Source organism: Doryrhamphus excisus, chromosome 11 (genome assembly GCF_030265055.1).
Source record: "Doryrhamphus excisus isolate RoL2022-K1 chromosome 11, RoL_Dexc_1.0, whole genome shotgun sequence".
Taxonomy (NCBI): domain Eukaryota; kingdom Metazoa; phylum Chordata; class Actinopteri; order Syngnathiformes; family Syngnathidae; genus Doryrhamphus; species Doryrhamphus excisus.
The window spans coordinates 1,903,947-1,923,767 of NC_080476.1; the positions used below are offsets into that span (position 1 = coordinate 1,903,947).

The following is a 19,821-nucleotide window of genomic DNA, read 5'->3' on the forward strand; positions in this document are numbered from 1 at the left end:
TATGCGTGTGTGTAAGTGGCAGTGTTGTAGGTTTATGTGTCAGATGTACAGTACGAGCCACCTGTGTACATGGATGTGTGTCTTTATGTACAATGTTTGTATTTGCGGGTTTGTGATTATGTGAGTGTGTGTGAACTGTATAGACATGCTGGTACAGAAAACAGACAAGTGACAAACAGGAATATAAGTGAGTGAAAGAGGGGAAAGACAGTGAGAAAGTGTGCAAGACAGGGAGGAAAGGAATGAGGTGACATGCAAGGGAGAAAAATGGGGAGTAATTTGAAGGCAGAGTGCAGGCGTTAACGAGGATGAGCGCGTTATAATATACGAACCTTTATCATGTAACTATGAAAAAGTAGGACGTTACCTTACCTTACCAAGCATATTCAGTTACCATGTTAGAGTGATTAATACAGCCACGGTGTAATTTCACGATCGCGGTATAGCTGTCCATTAACAAAGAGTTTGTCCACTGTGATGACAGCTCGGCACCCCTCGTTGATGAACTTTTTTCGGATAGGGAACAGGCGACGGCGTCTGTCGAGGATCTCCCTTGGAAACTGGTCGTTCACGCTGAAGTCCGTCCCCTTCAGCTCTCGGCCTCGGCCTTTCACCTGCTCCTTCTGCTTGAAGTGTTCAAATTTTGCCACGATGGGTCTCGGTCTTGTATTTTCTGGCTTCTTGGCTCCCAGGCGGTGGACGCGATGGAAGGTGATGTCCCCGATGACGTCAGCCGGGAGCTTGAGCCGTTGCGCCATGAAGGCCCTTACGGATTCTTCCGGGTCTTCCTCGGATTTCTCCGGAATTCCTGCAAAGACGAGGTTGTCCCTCATGCTTCGAGCCTGAAGGTCCAAGATCGTTTCCTTCATGGACTTGTTTTCCTGGCGGAGTTGTGAAACTCCGTCGGTGAGGGACTTCACCGATTCACGGAGGGTTGCGTTCTCCGTCACCAAGGAGATTATTTGTTTTTGGCTGAAGTCCAGAGACTCACGGATGGCCTGAAATTCTTTATGGAGTACCTCGACAAGAGCCAGGCGGCCGTCCAAGCAAATCAGCCTCTTGTCGATGGAATCGAGGATGTCCTTGATGTCTGTGCCTGGTGGCGACGTTTCCCCAGGGGAGTCCTCAGGACGGCTACGCTTGGAGTTCGGCGTCTTGGGTGACTTGCCCGACTTGCCCATGACGATACTATCGAAGCAACCGTCGATGTACTCCTCCAGATCTTCCAGGTTTGTTTTTTGTGAACTGTAACTTTTCCAGCAGTTAAATATGTTGGTTTATATCTAAGGATACTTTGCGGATGTTTGAATAGTTAAGATTGTTTGGGAGCGCTGTATTCCGCTTGTCTGACCTGCGCGCGTCACGTACCCTCTCGCGAGATTACAGCATCACGCCCGACTTACAGCCAACTAACCCATTTTTACATCTCTGCTGATTTTTTGCATTGAACTGCCAGCTAAATTGGAGTTCAAGCTGCTATTGACGAGCTGTCAATGTGATGACCCTGGCTGAAGTCCAGTGTTTTGCTAGCGTTAGCGATTTAGCATCAAACTACCACAATGATGCACATTAGCACTCAAAGTCATCAAATCTTACCTTTATGCATTCCCAAATAGTATCAGCATTCGGGAGCAAGTATGAGGTGAAAGAAAAAGAGGGAAAATACATCCAAATACATCCATACAGCCCTGTTTGCATCGGAGAACGGTGCCTCGTGCGCTCAGTGGCCATCGAAAAAGTAGGACAAATCGCAAATTTCATTAAACAGTCAAAAACTGTGGAAATAGTATTGTATATAGTATATAGTATTGTAATAAAATAATATTTACTGTAATATAATGATTAATTTTTATGTATTTCAATGTGTTTTAAAAGAGAAATGAAGTGACATTAGGTTTGCAATTTGGATGAAATGTTTTATCACTATTGGCCTATGTTTGAGTTATTTTCATTTGTACATTTCATGAAGGAAAGGTGCATTGTGGCAATTTTTTAATAATATTCCTTTTTTAATGTTCCTAAATAGGCTTATTATTCACAGACATTTAGAATTTACAACCAGTATCATAGATAAACAAGAGTCAGAAATGGCTTTATAACCTTTTCTATACTGGAATATCAGAATTACTACTTTTATTTTTTAACAGAGGATATTATCGCTTTTTCACACAGGGTCATGTAGGAGATTTGGGCACACACAGCGCCGAAAACACTTTTAAAAAGATAGGATCGCCTTTTATTATCAACTCTTATAAAGTTGGGTTCACAGCTAGCAGCACAAGTCCTTTTAAGCACTCTACGGTGTGACCAACAACAAGCGGGCCATGGGTGGAATTAACATTAACGAATTGTACTGCTGTGTGTGTTCAGGTCAGAATGTGTGAGGATGCTCCACTGTGGTTCTACCTGTGTATGCGTGCTTGCTCTAGTGTGCATGCAGATTACTGCTACCAGCTAACTTACAGATTACAGCTAACTTTCAATGTTCATACTTGACATTTCCGTTAGAGTTACACAGCCACACCCAAATACTGGTGTGTAGGTGTGGGAATTCTAAATTTCAGTCTTCATGTTCTTCATTATATTGTATATACTGTAAGTGTCCACTGCAGTCATGTCATTAGTCACATGAATTGTATGTTAACATTATTTTTGTCCATGTCTGGATTGTTTTAGGGATGAAACTTTCAGGTGTGTCACTTTAAAAATTATCCAACGAAAACACAGCCTAATGTACATGTGTTAAACATATACAGATAGTCCTCAGGTTCCATAGGAGTTCCATTCCTAGACCGTGATATAAGTCAAGTTTTGGTGTCAGCTGCATCTTTTAAAATGATGCCCGAATCAAATCCTAAATCACTCGCACTTTACACATGGAGGGCATATAAAGTACAATAACAAAAAGATCTACTACAAGAATGAAATGAAACAGTACCGTTTAAAAAAAAACCTCCTTGCCTTTCGCTGCATCGTATTGGGGAGAAATAGAAGAAGTAGAACAAATAAAACAATAAGACCACTGCGCTGCTTAGTTAGATATTTATCCTTAATGATGGCTGTGTTAGTCAGCGGTGGGCAAACTTTTTGACGTTAACAAAAAAGTTAACAAAACTGTCCCTTTGATACATGCACACTTGTGTAATCTTATAATTCAGTCCACTTGGAATTAATTTATCTGTAAATGTGTCATACAATCTGTGATGTTGCTTGCTTCCCTTTTTCTGAGCACATCAGACCACATTTGTTTTCACATTTTTTACTGAATATGACACCGGGAATGCACATGAATAAAGGATCAAATGATCAAAAAAGATGTCCAATATTGACTCTGACTACTTGCAAGTCATGATGCCAGCTTTGGTGTAGTTTGGGATGTAGCTTCAAACAGCTATGATGTTCATTTTCACTTCTAGGATGATAGTTTAGAAGTAGTACAAGAGTAGTAGAAGAGCCTGTCTTACACTTGGGAGACATAATGGAGTGCCAAAAGTTATGTATTAAGCAATGTTATTCACTGTGTAGCTTCAAATGAGCCACACACTGTATTAATCTGCAGTACATAGGCGTGCACCGCATTCTTGCAGTATTCATTCACTACAAACTAGTTCACAAGCAAGTCCAGTGTTTCCAAAGGAAAATGCTGAAATTATGGAGGCATGTAGTATGTAACCACAAAATGCTAAAACCCAGAACACAGTAACCCAAGAACCACGTGTAGTTGGACTTTGCAGTCCAGCCTGATAGAGAACTCACCCCGTGTCCAGGCTCTGGGCGCTTAGGGAGGCCGATCCAGACTCAGTACCACTCTCTGCATCGCTCTCGCTTCGATATTCCACCGGAGATGTCGAACCTGGCTTAATACGAACTAATACATAACAAAGGGGAGAGAAAGGAAATTAGAAAGAGAGTTGGGTCTATAACTGGATATAAGTAAATAAAATGGATGCTTCCATCACGAGCGTCAGCACCATTTGGAACCTGAAATTACTAGTATTAGTAGAATTTTGTCAAAGGTTTATGTAAAGAGTTAAAAATGCAAGAGGCCAAAGTAAAAAAAAAAAAACAATATTAATATTCTCTTTGATGTTGATGCAACCCGATAATTTGTCCAGAATGAAATCAAACATACAATAGTATTAATAAGCATAAGCACCACCTATTAGCAATAATGTCAAAGGATATATTTTCTGAAAAGTCTGACTAGTGGATAACTGCAAGAGTTTTTATTTTTCTTTAGCTTGCCTTATGCTTTATCGTATGTAATGCAACAGACAATACAGCTTAAGATTTTTCACAGAAACACATGTAATTGTTTATTTCTTTAAAGTCATCTGTGTACAACACCTTACGCAATGTAGTGTGTACAGTACTGCATGGTTTGCGTTACACGTATGTAATAATAATAAGAATAATAAGAAAAATAATAAATTTTATTTATATTGCACTTTACATTACAGAAATCTCAATGTTATGCTACTATGACTTTGTATATAATTGAATAGAAAAAAAAGTAATGTTATACTACTTTATGCTGCTTTATTTTGCATGTTACCCTGCGTCATGTTTTGCTACGTTACCTTTCCCTACTTGATATTACACAACGTTATGTAGCTATTATGTAATACTCAGCTATGGTACACTTCTTTGTTTGTTACATTGTGCTATGTTACATCTTTCTACATGATGTTACATTATTTTACTCATGATTATTTAGTGACAGTTAATCAAATGAAACTTTGTACTGCTTTAAAAATAAACATAACATGACATGTTTGTGACTCAGAAGACACTGCCCAAGTGTTATCAAAACGAAACAACAATTAGTGTCTATTGGAAAATCCCACCTTGCAAGCCAAACACAGTCCACCCAGCATGGGAGGACTGCAAAGGAGGGGCACTTTAATAAAGTATGATGCAAGGATGCAAGGTGGTGTGTGTTGGTGAAAGGAGGGGTCGCGCTCTCTCTCTCTCGCACACACACACACGTGTACGCACACACACCAAAAAGAAGTGCTCTTTGTCTCTGGAGACAATGACTCCTCCCCTTCCCACTCTGACACCACACATTAAAACAAAATTTGGAGACTCCTGTATGTGGTCCACCCCTTTTCGGGGTTCTAATGTTAAAACTGACCTTCCCTAATTATGGCCGACAAGACAAGGTAGCAGCTACACAATAGGCAAGTGGTTAACATGTTGGCCACACAGATCGGAACGCTCTGGCTTTGATTCTCCGCTTGGGCATCTCTGTGTGGAGATTGCATGTTCTGCCCATGCGTGGGTTTTCCTCCCACATTCCAAGAACATGCATGTTAAGTTAATTGGTGACTCAAAATTGTCCATCGGTATGAATGTGAGTGTGAATGGTTGTTTGTCTTTATGTGCCCTGTGATTGGCTGGCCACCAGTCCAGGGTGTAACCCGCCTTTCACCCCGCGAGCCGAGAGAGACATTGGCATAGAAAATAGCCGGATAGCACCCCCATATGATGAATTTGTCTTACAGCACGGGGGTATCTTAAAGATTAAAGAAGTACAGTGAAAAATATATAAATATATGGCCATATATTGCTATCTACAAGTATAATTTCTACAACATTACACTGACCATTCGAATGACTATCGGTCATCTTAGGATAGACTTGAATTGGGAATTGAATTGTCTTTGAAATGGGAAACATGAACGCCAAGTGCATGCAATATACGTGCTTGAAAATATAGTTTAGTTTGTGGGTGTGAAAAGCAGGAATGCTGCTGAATGCTTCATCTTTAAAAGTGCCCACCGTTGGAATTAGGGAGATGTATTGATGTATAGATGAATTAGGGAGGCTAATATGTACAGCTGTTACCAACACCGCTTTAATGGCAACCTTGGCAATTCAGTCCCATGGTGTTTGGAGGACTTTCATTCAGCCAACGCCAAGCTGAGGTTAAATGAGTGTTGTGTTATGTGTGTGCGCTCTCTCCGAGTATGCGCACACACACGCACACACACAACGAATTGGAGCAGCCATGTCTGCTATCAGAGGTCTTTAGCGTGCACAACACAAACTTTAATGATGAGAGAAATGTTTTATACATTGTATTAAATTGTGTCAGTGTGATGTGTTTGTGTGTGTGGAGGTGGGGGGGGGGGGTGCATCTCACTGCGGAGGAGCAGTCATCACATCGATGCCAGATAAAACTTAAACTACGACAGAAATGTTTTGCACATGGTTGAATATGTATTCCTTTTAAAGTTGATAATGCTGTTTAAATGTGTGTTTAAGAAAGCTGAATCCTACTGTGTTCAGTGTTTACATTTAAATAAATATTTCTTTAAACTTGAGACCTGGAATATTTGTTATCATTGTCATTTTTTCATGTAAATTGAGGGAGCAAAAGCAGTATCGGCCACAAATATCGACCCAAGCAAAATCGGCCATTGGCTAAGGGTGATGGAAAAAAATTGGAATCGCCATCGGCCCGAAACAAACCATATCGTTCGATCCCTACAACGGACCTTACAAAGCTGACTCGCAATAGGCCTAAACACCAGCATATAGCAAACAACACTAGCTATTTGGACATAGTGATACACGTTGGCTCCAATACCTCAAGAATGAGGCAATCAGAGATTACAAAGAGGAAAGAAAAGACAGAGGCAGAAAGATGTGTCGGCATTGAATAATTATATTTGGCCTCTAATCAGCAAGAGGCAATGAAACACTCTCAACCTCTTTTTTTCCCCCAAAATGGGAGTTTTTCTTGCCCGGTTGGGGGTTCAGATCAGGGGATGTCGTCGATTGTTGCCAGCTTGTAAAGCCCTTTGAGACTTTTTTGTGATTAAGCGTGAACAGGCAACTATATTACATCAGATAATAATAAATACAACAAATAAAAAAATCCCCAAGTAAAACAATAAGAGATTTGAGAGATCAAACAAACAAACCACTCGACCACTGTGTGGCTCCAGGGAGGCTCATGATGAAAAATAACAAACAAATAAAGATAACATAAAATACATATGACAACCTGTCCTCCACCTCTCGCCTGCATTTAGCTGGGATAGCATACCCCCTTGACCCGAGTCGGACAAGTGGTATAGAACATGAGTGGATGGATGGAAAATACTGTACATATGAATATTTGTCAATTGAACTGTATTATAAATATCTATTTTTTATATGATTTAAATAGTTGCGCCCGTTATTAGTTAAAAATAATAAATCGTAAAATTGCTGAATTTGTATATTTCCTGATGAAATACTGGGCAGAAATGTAAGATGAGGGGGCCATGAGCATCTCTTCTCGACTTTATGCGCAAGCTCAGCTTACCAACTGAGTGCACTCAGTGAGTACACTCAGGATCATGGTGTCTGCCAGATTCTGTTTGTCATCATGTTGCCATAGCAGTAGCATACAGCACAGGCTGGTTAGGACTTTTTACAATATATACCAAGTTATATAACAAGGTACGTATATACGTACGTATATAGCAAGTCATATTTAACAAGTTATCTCTTTGAGTAGCACTAGCCCCGGCACACATTATGACCTATACCTGTTAACATAACCCATACTGTCCAACATTTAAGGTGTATTTTTGTGCTTTCCGTTGCACTCTAGCAGTAACTATAAACTTGTCAAGTACGAACTCAGATCTTGAGACAAGCTACTGATTAACAAAACTTAAGGAACAAGCGTTGTTGCAGATAAAAGTAAAAAAAAAGACAGATAGTGTGGTTATTCAACAACTTTGCATGAAGAAAAACAAGCCTGTCAGATCTTGTGGTGACACGCCTTTATACATATCTTGGGATATTTTAAGCAATGACACTTCTTGTCAACTATTACTGTAATTACTGTAACTACTATAATTTTCGTACTGAATCCGGAATGAGGAATCCAAAGTCCACATTAATTTGGATCCTATGAGTCTCTGGCCAGTTAGCAGACTCACAGAATGGCATATGACTCAAAGGAAAAACCACATACTCATATGATTCATTTGAATTGGTTCACTGATTTAAATCAGCAAACTCAGTAGAGACACCACATACTCAAAAGATTCTCCTGAACTGATTCACTGACTCGAGTCAGCGGTCTCATCAGAAACACCACAGACTCAGATGACTCTTCTGAATTCGTTCATAGACTCCAGTTAGCAGACTACAAGAAACACAATAGACTCCGATAATTCATTTAAATTGATTTACTGATTCAAATTGGGGGATTCACTGGAGAAAACTGAGGACTTATTATTAGATTCACTTACAATATACAACGGGAACAACACTGACTGAAGTGATTTGTGGGAACTTTGGTGCACTTTAGTTCCTCAGACCAAACCGAATCCCTACAATTAACTGAACTTACCACCAACAAAATATCCATCATATGGCAAATATGGACAAATGTGTCTGACATTAAGATCAATAGCAAATCTGACACTGTACTAAAATACACAGAAAAAGTGAAAGGAAAACAAGGGAAACAAGCAGTGATGAGCGGGCTCGAGCACCCCGACGCGGTCGGGGGTACGCGCGGTTCGGGGGTACGCGCGGTTCGGGGGCGCGCGCGTGTCCGGACGGGCGCGCGGACGCGCCGTATGAAAAACCGCGGCGATGGGATAAGCGGTAAGGGAGTTACGGCACTTGCAATTTTCTGCCAGGAGGGGGCGACGCCGGCAGCGAGGCTGGTGCGCGGTCACGTCCCGTCCGGCGCCCCGAACCGCCATAAAAAAAATCGCGACGATCGGACCGTGCGGTAGGTACTTGCGGCGGATATACGTTTGCGCCTGTGGGTGGCGCTATACAGTCTATGCGCCCACACGGTAACGGACCGGAGGGTACCCCGAACCACCAGAAAAAATTAGGTGCCGATCCGACCGTGCGGAAGGAAGTTACGGCTGATATACATTTCCACCAGTTGGTGGCGCTGTGTTTTCAACATGGGTTCTGGAGCGTTAGGTGCGTCCTGTCATGATAGACGTCTCCACCGAAAATCATAGTGATACGTGCAACGGGTGGCGAGGGATAATGAATTGAAACTTCTAGGTGGCGCTAGTGTGTCAATTTAGATTGGTGTCACATGGGAGCACCACCAGGGCGCTCAGGCCGGGATTCTGACCTTACGTGTAAGATTTCAGCAGCCTGTGACCTTCTGCGGGCAAAATATGAGCCTTCGATGGTCAATGGCGAAGGCTGACCATTCGCCGTGGCCACGCCCACCACATGTGCTTTACACACATCACAGTCCATCAACTGACATCATCAGTCTGTCAGTCAAACTGTGTATTGACTTTGATGTACATTGCTTCAAGGCAAGGCCAGACACCAGGCAGGGCCAGATAAGGTAAAAGTTAAGGTTAAAGTAAAGGTTTGGTGGCGTGCCACGCCCACATCCTAAGTAGCAGCCCAAAATCCTTCGCAATTTAACGTGGGCCATCCGTCTAGTGTCCGTTGATGCTACAACGGACTCATTCGGTCAAACCCCCTAGGAGGAGTTCGTCGAGATACGACCCCTACATCCTCCCCCAAATGGCCGCCGCCACCTAAAATGGCCGACTTCCTGTTGGTTTTTGAACATGGGTTCTTGAGACTTTTTTGTGCGTCCTGTCACGAGTGATGTCTCCTCCGAAAATCATGCCCATACGTGCAACGGGAGGCGAGGGATAATTATTTTAAAACTTGTAGGTGGCGCTAGTGAGTCAATTTGGCTTGGTTTCAAATGGGGGCCCCACCAGGGCCCTCAGGCCTGGAATCTGCCCCCCCTTATGAGTTTTCAAGCACATGCGACCTTCTGCGGGCGAATGATGACCCTTTCTTTGTAAACGGCGAGGCCTGAGCATTCGCCGCCAGGCCACGCCCACCAGGTGCGCTTTTCCTGCATCATGGTCCATCAACAGGCTTCACCAGGCTGTCAGGCAGTGACCTTGTGACCTCGGTGTTCATCTGATGAATCTCCTGCCAGAAAAGGCCTCATGTAGATGACACGCCTTTAGCCTGTCGCCAATAGGTGGCGCTGCGACGAAATCAGGAAGTGACCTACGGGGACCTTCGGGGCGGGGCCATGATCACATGTACCAAGTATGATGAAGATCTGACCACGTGGAGCCAAGTTATTCACGTCTACAGTTACGCTCAGCGTGCAAGGCCCGGGCAGATGAAAAAGGGCAAAATTTGGGGGCGTGCCACGCCCACATCGTATGGAATATCCCAAAATCCTTCGCAATTTAACGTCGGCAAGCCGTCTAGTGTCCGTTGATGCAACAACGGACTCATTCGGTCAAACCCCCTAGGAGGAGTTCGTCGAGATACGACCCCAACTTCTGGGCCGAAAAAGGCCGGCGCCATCCAAAATGGCCGACTTCCTGTTCGTTTTACAATATGGGTTCTTGAGACTTTTTGGTCCGTCCTGTCACGATAGACGTCTCCACAAAGTTTCGTGACGATAGGTGAAACTGGTGTCGGGGGCCAATTTTTTAAAAAATAAAAGGTGGCGCTAGAGAGTCAATTTTGGAACATTGTTTTCGGGACCCCCACCAGATCGCAATTTTCGGCAGACCTGACGCGCTTGCAAAATTTGGTGAGTTTTCGGGCATGTTCAGGCCCTCAAAATGGCCGTCGAATCGGCAGAATAATAATAATAATAATAATAATAATAATAATTAAAACTGCAAGCAGTGATGAGCGGGCTCGAGCACCCCGACGCGGTCGGGGGTACGCGCGGGTCGGGGGTACGCGCGGGTCGGGGGTACGCGCGGGTCGGGGGCGCGCGCGGGTCCGGACGGGCGCGCGGACGCGCCGTTCGAAAAACTGTGGCGATGGGATAAGCGGTAAGGGAGTTACGGCACTTGCAATTTTCCGCCAGGAGGGGGCGACGCCGGCGGCGAGGCGGGTGCGCGGTCACGTCCCGTCCGACGCCCCGAACCGCCATAAGAAAATCCGCGACGATCGGACCGTGCGGTAGGTACTTGCGGCGGATATACGTTTCCGCCTGTGGGTGGCGCTATACAGTCTATGCGCCCACACGGTAACGGACCGGAGGGTACCCCGAACCACCAGAAAAAATTAGGTGCCGATCCGACCGTGCGGAAGGAAGTTACGGCTGATATACATTTCCACCAGTTGGTGGCGCTATAGAGTCTATGGACACGCAGATTCAAAGAGTGGAGGGTGACCCGACCGACCAAAAAAAATTTAGAGACTATCCGACCATGTGGAAGGAAGTTACGGCTATATACATTTCCACCAGTTGGTGGCGCTATAGAGTCTATGTACACACACAGTCATAGACCAGACGGTACCCCAAACCACCAGAAAAAATTTGGGACCGATCCGACCATGTGGAAGGAAGTTACGGCAGATATACATTTTCACCAGTTGGTGGCGCTATAGAGTCTATGTACACACACAGTCATAGACAAGAGGGTACCCCAAACCACCAGAAAAAATTTGGGGCCGATACGACCATGTGGAAGGAAGTTAAAGCTGATATACATTTCTACCAGTTGGTGGCGCTATAGCGTATGTACACACACTGTCATAGACCAGAGGGTACCCCGAACCACCGGAAAAAAATTCGGGCAGATCCGACCATGTGGGAGGAAGTTACGGCAGATATACATTTCCACCAGTTGGTGGCGCTATAGAGTCTATGGACACGCAGATTCAAAGAGTGGAGGGTGACCCGACTGACCAAAAAAAATTTAGAGACGATCAGACCATGTGGAAGGAAGTTACAGCTATATACATTTCCACCAGTTGGTGGCGCTATAGAGTCTATGTACACACACAGTCATAGACCAGAGGGTACCCCAAACCACCAGAAAAAATTAGGGGCCGATCCGACCATGTGGAAGGAAGTTACAGCTGATATACATTTCCACCAATTGGTGGCGCTATACAGTCTATGTACATACAGTATAACAGACCAGAGATTGACCCAACACACCAAAAAAAATTCAAGACAATCTGACCATGAATCAGGAAGTTACGGCATATATACATTTCCACCAGTTGGTGGCGCTATAGAGTCTATGTACACACACAGTCATAGACCAGAGGGTACCCCAAACCACCAGAAAAAATTTTGGACCGATCCGACCATGTGGGAGGAAGTTATGGCAGATATACATTTTCACCAGTTGGTGGCGCTATAGTGTATATACACACACTGTCATAAAGCAGAGGGTACCCCAAACCACCAGAAAAAAATTTGGGCAGAACGGACCAAGTGGGAGGAAGTTACAGCAGATATACATTTTCACCAGTTGGTGGCGCTATAGAGTCTATGTACACACCCAGTCATAGACCGGAGGGTACCCCAAACCACCAGAAAAAATTTGGGGCAGATCCGACCATGTGGAAGGAAGTTACAGGTGATATACATTTCCACCAGTTGGTGGCGCTGTGTTTTGAACATGGGTTCTGGAGCGTTAGGTGTGTCCTGTCATGATAGACGTCTCCACCGAAAATCATAGTGATACGTGCAACGGGCGGCGAGGGATAATGAATTGAAACTTCTAGGTGGCGCTAGTGTGTCAATTTAGATTGGTGTCACATGGGAGCACCACCAGGGCGCTCAGGCCTGGATTCTGACCTTACGTGTAAGATCTCAGCAGCCTGTGACCTTCTGCGGGCGAAATATGAGCCTTCGATGGTCAATGGCGAAGGCTGACCATTCGCCGTGGCCACGCCCACCACATGTGCTTAACACACATCACAGTCCATCAACTGACATCATCAGTCTGTCAGTCAAACTGTGTATTGACTTTGATGTACATTGCTTCAAGGCAAGGCCAGACACCAGGCAGGGCCAGATAAGGTAAAAGTTAAGGTTAAAGTAAAAGTTTGGTGGCGTGCCACGCCCACATCCTAAGTAGCAGCCCAAAATCCTTCGCAATTTAACGTGGGCCATCCGTCTAGTGTCCGTTGATGCTACAACGGACTCATTCGGTCAAACCCCCTAGGAGGAGTTCGTCGAGATACGACCCCTACATCCTCCCCCAAATGGCCGCCGCCACCTAAAATGGCCGACTTCCTGTTGGTTTTTGAACATGGGTTCTTGAGACTTTTTTGTGCGTCCTGTCACGAGTGATGTCTCCTCCGAAAATCATGCCCATACGTGCAACGGGAGGCGAGGGATAATTATTTTAAAACTTGTAGGTGGCGCTAGTGAGTCAATTTGGCTTGGTTTCAAATGGGTGCCCCACCAGGGCCCTCAGGCCTGGAATCTGCCCCCCCTTATGAGTTTTCAAGCACATGCGACCTTCTGCGGGCGAATGATGACCCTTTCTTTGTAAACGGCGAGGCCTGAGCATTCGCCGCCAGGCCACGCCCACCACGTGCGCTTTTCCTGCATCATGCTCCATCAACAGGCTTCACCAGGCTGTCAGGCAGTGACCTTGTGACCTCGGTGTTCATCTGATGAATCTCCTGCCAGAAAAGGCCTCATGTAGATGACACGCCTTTAGCCTGTCGCCAATAGGTGGCGCTGCGACGAAATCAGGAAGTGACCTACGGGGACCTTCGGGGCGGGGCCATGATCACATGTACCAAGTATGATGAAGATCTGACCACGTGGAGCCAAGTTATTCACGTCTACAGTTACGCTCAGCGTGCAAGGCCCGGGCAGATGAAAAAGGGCAAAATTTGGGGGCGTGCCACGCCCACATCGTATGGAATATCCCAAAATCCTTCGCAATTTAACGTCGGCAAGCCGTCTAGTGTCCGTTGATGCAACAACGGACTCATTCGGTCAAACCCCCTAGGAGGAGTTCGTCGAGATACGACCCCAACTTCTGGGCCGAAAAAGGCCGGCGCCATCCAAAATGGCCGACTTCCTGTTCGTTTTACAATATGGGTTCTTGAGACTTTTTGGTCCGTCCTGTCACGATAGACGTCTCCACAAAGTTTCGTGACGATAGGTGAAACTGGTGTCGGGGGCCAATTTTTTAAAAAATAAAAGGTGGCGCTAGAGAGTCAATTTTGGAACATTGTTTTCGGGACCCCCACCAGATCGCAATTTTCGGCAGACCTGACGCGCTTGCAAAATTTGGTGAGTTTTCGGGCATGTTCAGGCCCTCAAAATGGCCGTCGAATCGGCAGAATAATAATAATAATAATAATAATAATAATAATTAAAACTGCAAGCAGTGATGAGCGGGCTCGAGCACCCCGACGCGGTCGGGGGTACGCGCGGGTCGGGGGTACGCGCGGGTCGGGGGTACGCGCGGGTCGGGGGCGCGCGCGGGTCCGGACGGGCGCGCGGACGCGCCGTTCGAAAAACTGTGGCGATGGGATAAGCGGTAAGGGAGTTACGGCACTTGCAATTTTCCGCCAGGAGGGGGCGACGCCGGCGGCGAGGCGGGTGCGCGGTCACGTCCCGTCCGACGCCCCGAACCGCCATAAGAAAATCCGCGACGATCGGACCGTGCGGTAGGTACTTGCGGCGGATATACGTTTCCGCCTGTGGGTGGCGCTATACAGTCTATGCGCCCACACGGTAACGGACCGGAGGGTACCCCGAACCACCAGAAAAAATTAGGTGCCGATCCGACCGTGCGGAAGGAAGTTACGGCTGATATACATTTCCACCAGTTGGTGGCGCTATAGAGTCTATGGACACGCAGATTCAAAGAGTGGAGGATGACCCGACCGACCAAAAAAAATTTAGAGACTATCCGACCATGTGGAAGGAAGTTACGGCTATATACATTTCCACCAGTTGGTGGCGCTATAGAGTCTATGTACACACACAGTCATAGACCAGACGGTACCCCAAACCACCAGAAAAAATTTGGGACCGATCCGACCATGTGGAAGGAAGTTACGGCAGATATACATTTTCACCAGTTGGTGGCGCTATAGAGTCTATGTACACACACAGTCATAGACAAGAGGGTACCCCAAACCACCAGAAAAAATTTGGGGCCGATACGACCATGTGGAAGGAAGTTAAAGCTGATATACATTTCTACCAGTTGGTGGCGCTATAGCGTATGTACACACACTGTCATAGACCAGAGGGTACCCCGAACCACCGGAAAAAAATTCGGGCAGATCCGACCATGTGGGAGGAAGTTACGGCAGATATACATTTCCACCAGTTGGTGGCGCTATAGAGTCTATGGACACGCAGATTCAAAGAGTGGAGGGTGACCCGACTGACCAAAAAAAATTTAGAGACGATCAGACCATGTGGAAGGAAGTTACAGCTATATACATTTCCACCAGTTGGTGGCGCTATAGAGTCTATGTACACACACAGTCATAGACCAGAGGGTACCCCAAACCACCAGAAAAAATTAGGGGCCGATCCGACCATGTGGAAGGAAGTTACAGCTGATATACATTTCCACCAATTGGTGGCGCTATACAGTCTATGTACATACAGTATAACAGACCAGAGATTGACCCAACACACCAAAAAAAATTCAAGACAATCTGACCATGAATCAGGAAGTTACGGCATATATACATTTCCACCAGTTGGTGGCGCTATAGAGTCTATGTACACACACAGTCATAGACCAGAGGGTACCCCAAACCACCAGAAAAAATTTTGGACCGATCCGACCATGTGGGAGGAAGTTATGGCAGATATACATTTTCACCAGTTGGTGGCGCTATAGTGTATATACACACACTGTCATAAAGCAGAGGGTACCCCAAACCACCAGAAAAAAATTTGGGCAGAACGGACCAAGTGGGAGGAAGTTACAGCAGATATACATTTTCACCAGTTGGTGGCGCTATAGAGTCTATGTACACACCCAGTCATAGACCGGAGGGTACCCCAAACCACCAGAAAAAATTTGGGGCAGATCCGACCATGTGGAAGGAAGTTACAGGTGATATACATTTCCACCAGTTGGTGGCGCTGTGTTTTGAACATGGGTTCTGGAGCGTTAGGTGTGTCCTGTCATGATAGACGTCTCCACCGAAAATCATAGTGATACGTGCAACGGGCGGCGAGGGATAATGAATTGAAACTTCTAGGTGGCGCTAGTGTGTCAATTTAGATTGGTGTCACATGGGAGCACCACCAGGGCGCTCAGGCCTGGATTCTGACCTTACGTGTAAGATCTCAGCAGCCTGTGACCTTCTGCGGGCGAAATATGAGCCTTCGATGGTCAATGGCGAAGGCTGACCATTCGCCGTGGCCACGCCCACCACATGTGCTTAACACACATCACAGTCCATCAACTGACATCATCAGTCTGTCAGTCAAACTGTGTATTGACTTTGATGTACATTGCTTCAAGGCAAGGCCAGACACCAGGCAGGGCCAGATAAGGTAAAAGTTAAGGTTAAAGTAAAAGTTTGGTGGCGTGCCACGCCCACATCCTAAGTAGCAGCCCAAAATCCTTCGCAATTTAACGTGGGCCATCCGTCTAGTGTCCGTTGATGCTACAACGGACTCATTCGGTCAAACCCCCTAGGAGGAGTTCGTCGAGATACGACCCCTACATCCTCCCCCAAATGGCCGCCGCCACCTAAAATGGCCGACTTCCTGTTGGTTTTTGAACATGGGTTCTTGAGACTTTTTTGTGCGTCCTGTCACGAGTGATGTCTCCTCCGAAAATCATGCCCATACGTGCAACGGGAGGCGAGGGATAATTATTTTAAAACTTGTAGGTGGCGCTAGTGAGTCAATTTGGCTTGGTTTCAAATGGGTGCCCCACCAGGGCCCTCAGGCCTGGAATCTGCCCCCCCTTATGAGTTTTCAAGCACATGCGACCTTCTGCGGGCGAATGATGACCCTTTCTTTGTAAACGGCGAGGCCTGAGCATTCGCCGCCAGGCCACGCCCACCACGTGCGCTTTTCCTGCATCATGCTCCATCAACAGGCTTCACCAGGCTGTCAGGCAGTGACCTTGTGACCTCGGTGTTCATCTGATGAATCTCCTGCCAGAAAAGGCCTCATGTAGATGACACGCCTTTAGCCTGTCGCCAATAGGTGGCGCTGCGACGAAATCAGGAAGTGACCTACGGGGACCTTCGGGGCGGGGCCATGATCACATGTACCAAGTATGATGAAGATCTGACCACGTGGAGCCAAGTTATTCACGTCTACAGTTACGCTCAGCGTGCAAGGCCCGGACAGATGAAAAAGGGCAAAATTTGGGGGCGTGCCACGCCCACATCGTATGGAATATCCCAAAATCCTTCGCAATTTAACGTCGGCCATCCCTCTAGTGTCCGTTGATGCAACAACGGACTCATTCGGTCAAACCCCCTAGGAGGAGTTCGTCGAGATACGACCCCAACTTCTGGCCCGAAAAAGGCCGGCGCTATCCAAAATGGCCGACTTCCTGTTCGTTTTCCAATATGGGTTCTTGAGACTTTTTGGTCCGTCCTGTCACGATAGACGTCTCCACCAAGTTTCGTGATGATCGGTGAAAGTGGTGGCGGGGGCTAATTTTTTTTTAAATTCAAGGTGGCGCTAGAGAGCCAATTTTGGGACATTATATTTGAAACCCATAAAATATCAAATTTTTCGCCAGACCTGATGCGCTCGCCAAATTTGGTGAGTTTTCGGGCATGTTCAGGCCCTCAAAAAGGCCGTCATTTCGTCAGAATAATAATAATAATAATAATAATAAACATTAAAACTGCAAGCAGTGATGAGCGGGCTCGAGCACCCCGACGCGGTCGGGGATACGCGCGGGTCGGGGGTACACGCGGGTCGGGGGCGCGCGCGTGTTGGGACGGGCGCGCGGACGCACCGTACGAAAAACCGCAACGATGGGATAAGCGGTAAGGGAGTTACGGCACTTGCAATTTTCCGCCCGGAGGGGGCGACGCCGGCGGCGAGGCTGGTGCGCGGTCACGTCCGGTCCGGCGCCCCGAACCGCCATAAAAAAATTTGCGACGATCGGACCGTGCGGTAGGTACTTGCGGCGGATATACGTTTCCGCCTGTGGGTGGCGCTATACAGTCTATGCGCCCACACGGTAACGGACCGGAGGGTACCCCGAACCACCAGAAAAAATTAGGTGCCGATCCGACCGTGCGGAAGGAAGTTACGGCTGATATACATTTCCACCAGTTGGTGGCGCTATAGCGTATGTACACACACTGTCATAGACCAAAGGGTACCCCGAACCGCCAGAAAAAAATTCGGGCAGATCCGACCATGTGGGAGGAAGTTACGGCAGATATACATTTCCACCAGTTGGTGGCGCTATAGAGTCTATGGACACGCAGATTCAAAGAGTAGAGGGTGACCCGACCGACCAAAAAAAATTTAGAGACGATCCGACCATGTGGAAGGAAGTTACGGCTATATACATTTCCACCAGTTGGTGGCGCTATAGAGTCTATGTATACACACAGTCATAGACCAGAGGGTACCCCGAACCACCAGAAAAAATTTGGGACCGATCCGACCATGTGGAAGGAAGTTACAGCTGATATACATATCCACCAGTTGGAGGCGCTATAGCGTATGTACACACACTGTCATAGACCAGAGGGTACCCCGAACCACCAGAAAAAAATTCGGGCAGATCCGACCATGTGGGAGAAAGTTACGGCAGATATAAATTTCCACCAGTTGGTGGTGCTATACAGTCTATGTACACACACAGTCATAGACCAGAGGGTACCCCAAACCACCAGAAAAAATTTGGGGCCGATGCGACCATGTGGAAGGAAGTTACAGCTGATATACATTTCCACCAGTTGGTGGCGCTATAGTGTATGTACACACACAGTCATAGACCAGAGGGTACCCCAAACCACCAGAAAAAAATTTGGGCAGATCGGACCAAGTGGGAGGAAGTGACGGCAGATATACATTTTCACCAGTTGGTGGCGCTATAGGGTCTATGTACACACCCAGTCATAGACTGGAGGGTATCCCAAACCACCAGAAAAAAATTGGGGCAGATCCGACCATGTGGAAGGAAGTTACAGCTGATATACATTGCCACCAATAGGTGGTGCTATACAGTCTATGTACACAAAGTATAACAGACCAGAGATTGACCCAACACACCAAAAAAAATTTCAAGACAATCTGACCATGAATCAGGAAGTTATGGCAGATATACATTTCCACCAGTTGGTGGCGCTATAGAGTCCATATACACACACAGTCACAGACTGGAGGGTGACCGAACCCACCCAAAAAATTAGGAGACGATCCGACCATGCGTGAGGAAGTTACAGCAGATATACATTTCCACCAGTTGGTGGCGCTGTGTTTTGAACATGGGTTCTGGAGCGTTAGGTGCGTCCTGTCATGATAGACTTCTCCACCGAAAATCATAGTGATACGTGCAACGGGTGGCGAGGGATAATGATTTGAAACTTCTAGGTGGCGCTAGTGTGTCAATTTAGATTGGTGTCACATGGGAGCACCACCAGGGCGCTCAGGCCTGGATTCTGACCTTACGTGTAAGATTTCAGCAGCCTGTGACCTTCTGCGGGCGAAATATGAGCCTTCGATGGTCAATGGCGAAGGCTGACCATTCGCCGTGGCCACGCCCACCACATGTGCTTTACACACATCACAGTCCATCGACTGACATCATCAGTCTGTCAGTCAAACTGTGTATTGACTTTGATGTACATTGCTTCAAGGCAAGGCCAGACACCAGGCAGGGCCAGATAAGGTAAAAGTTAAGGTTAAAGTAAAAGTTTGGTGGCGTGCCACGCCCACATCCTAAGTAGCAGCCCAAAATCCTTCGCAATTTAACGTGGGCCATCCGTCTAGTGTCCGTTGATGCTACAACGGACTCATTCGGTCAAACCCCCTAGGAGGAGTTCGTCGAGATACGACCCCTACATCCTCCCCCAAATGGCCGCCGCCACCTAAAATGGCCG

General features: G+C 46.5%; 1 protein-coding gene across 4 annotated transcripts in view; it reads right to left on the reverse strand.

The window, feature by feature from the left end:
• The window catches only part of klf8 (Kruppel like factor 8), a 103,791-nt gene that overhangs the window by 15,117 nt on the left and 68,853 nt on the right, over window positions 1–19,821 (reverse strand). For all 4 annotated transcript variants that reach the window (XM_058087898.1, XM_058087902.1, XM_058087900.1 and 1 more), the window contains one exon: window positions 3,757–3,868. In XM_058087898.1, coding sequence (XP_057943881.1) covers window positions 3,757–3,868 — 112 coding nt within the window. The remainder of the gene's footprint in view (window positions 1–3,756; window positions 3,869–19,821) is intronic.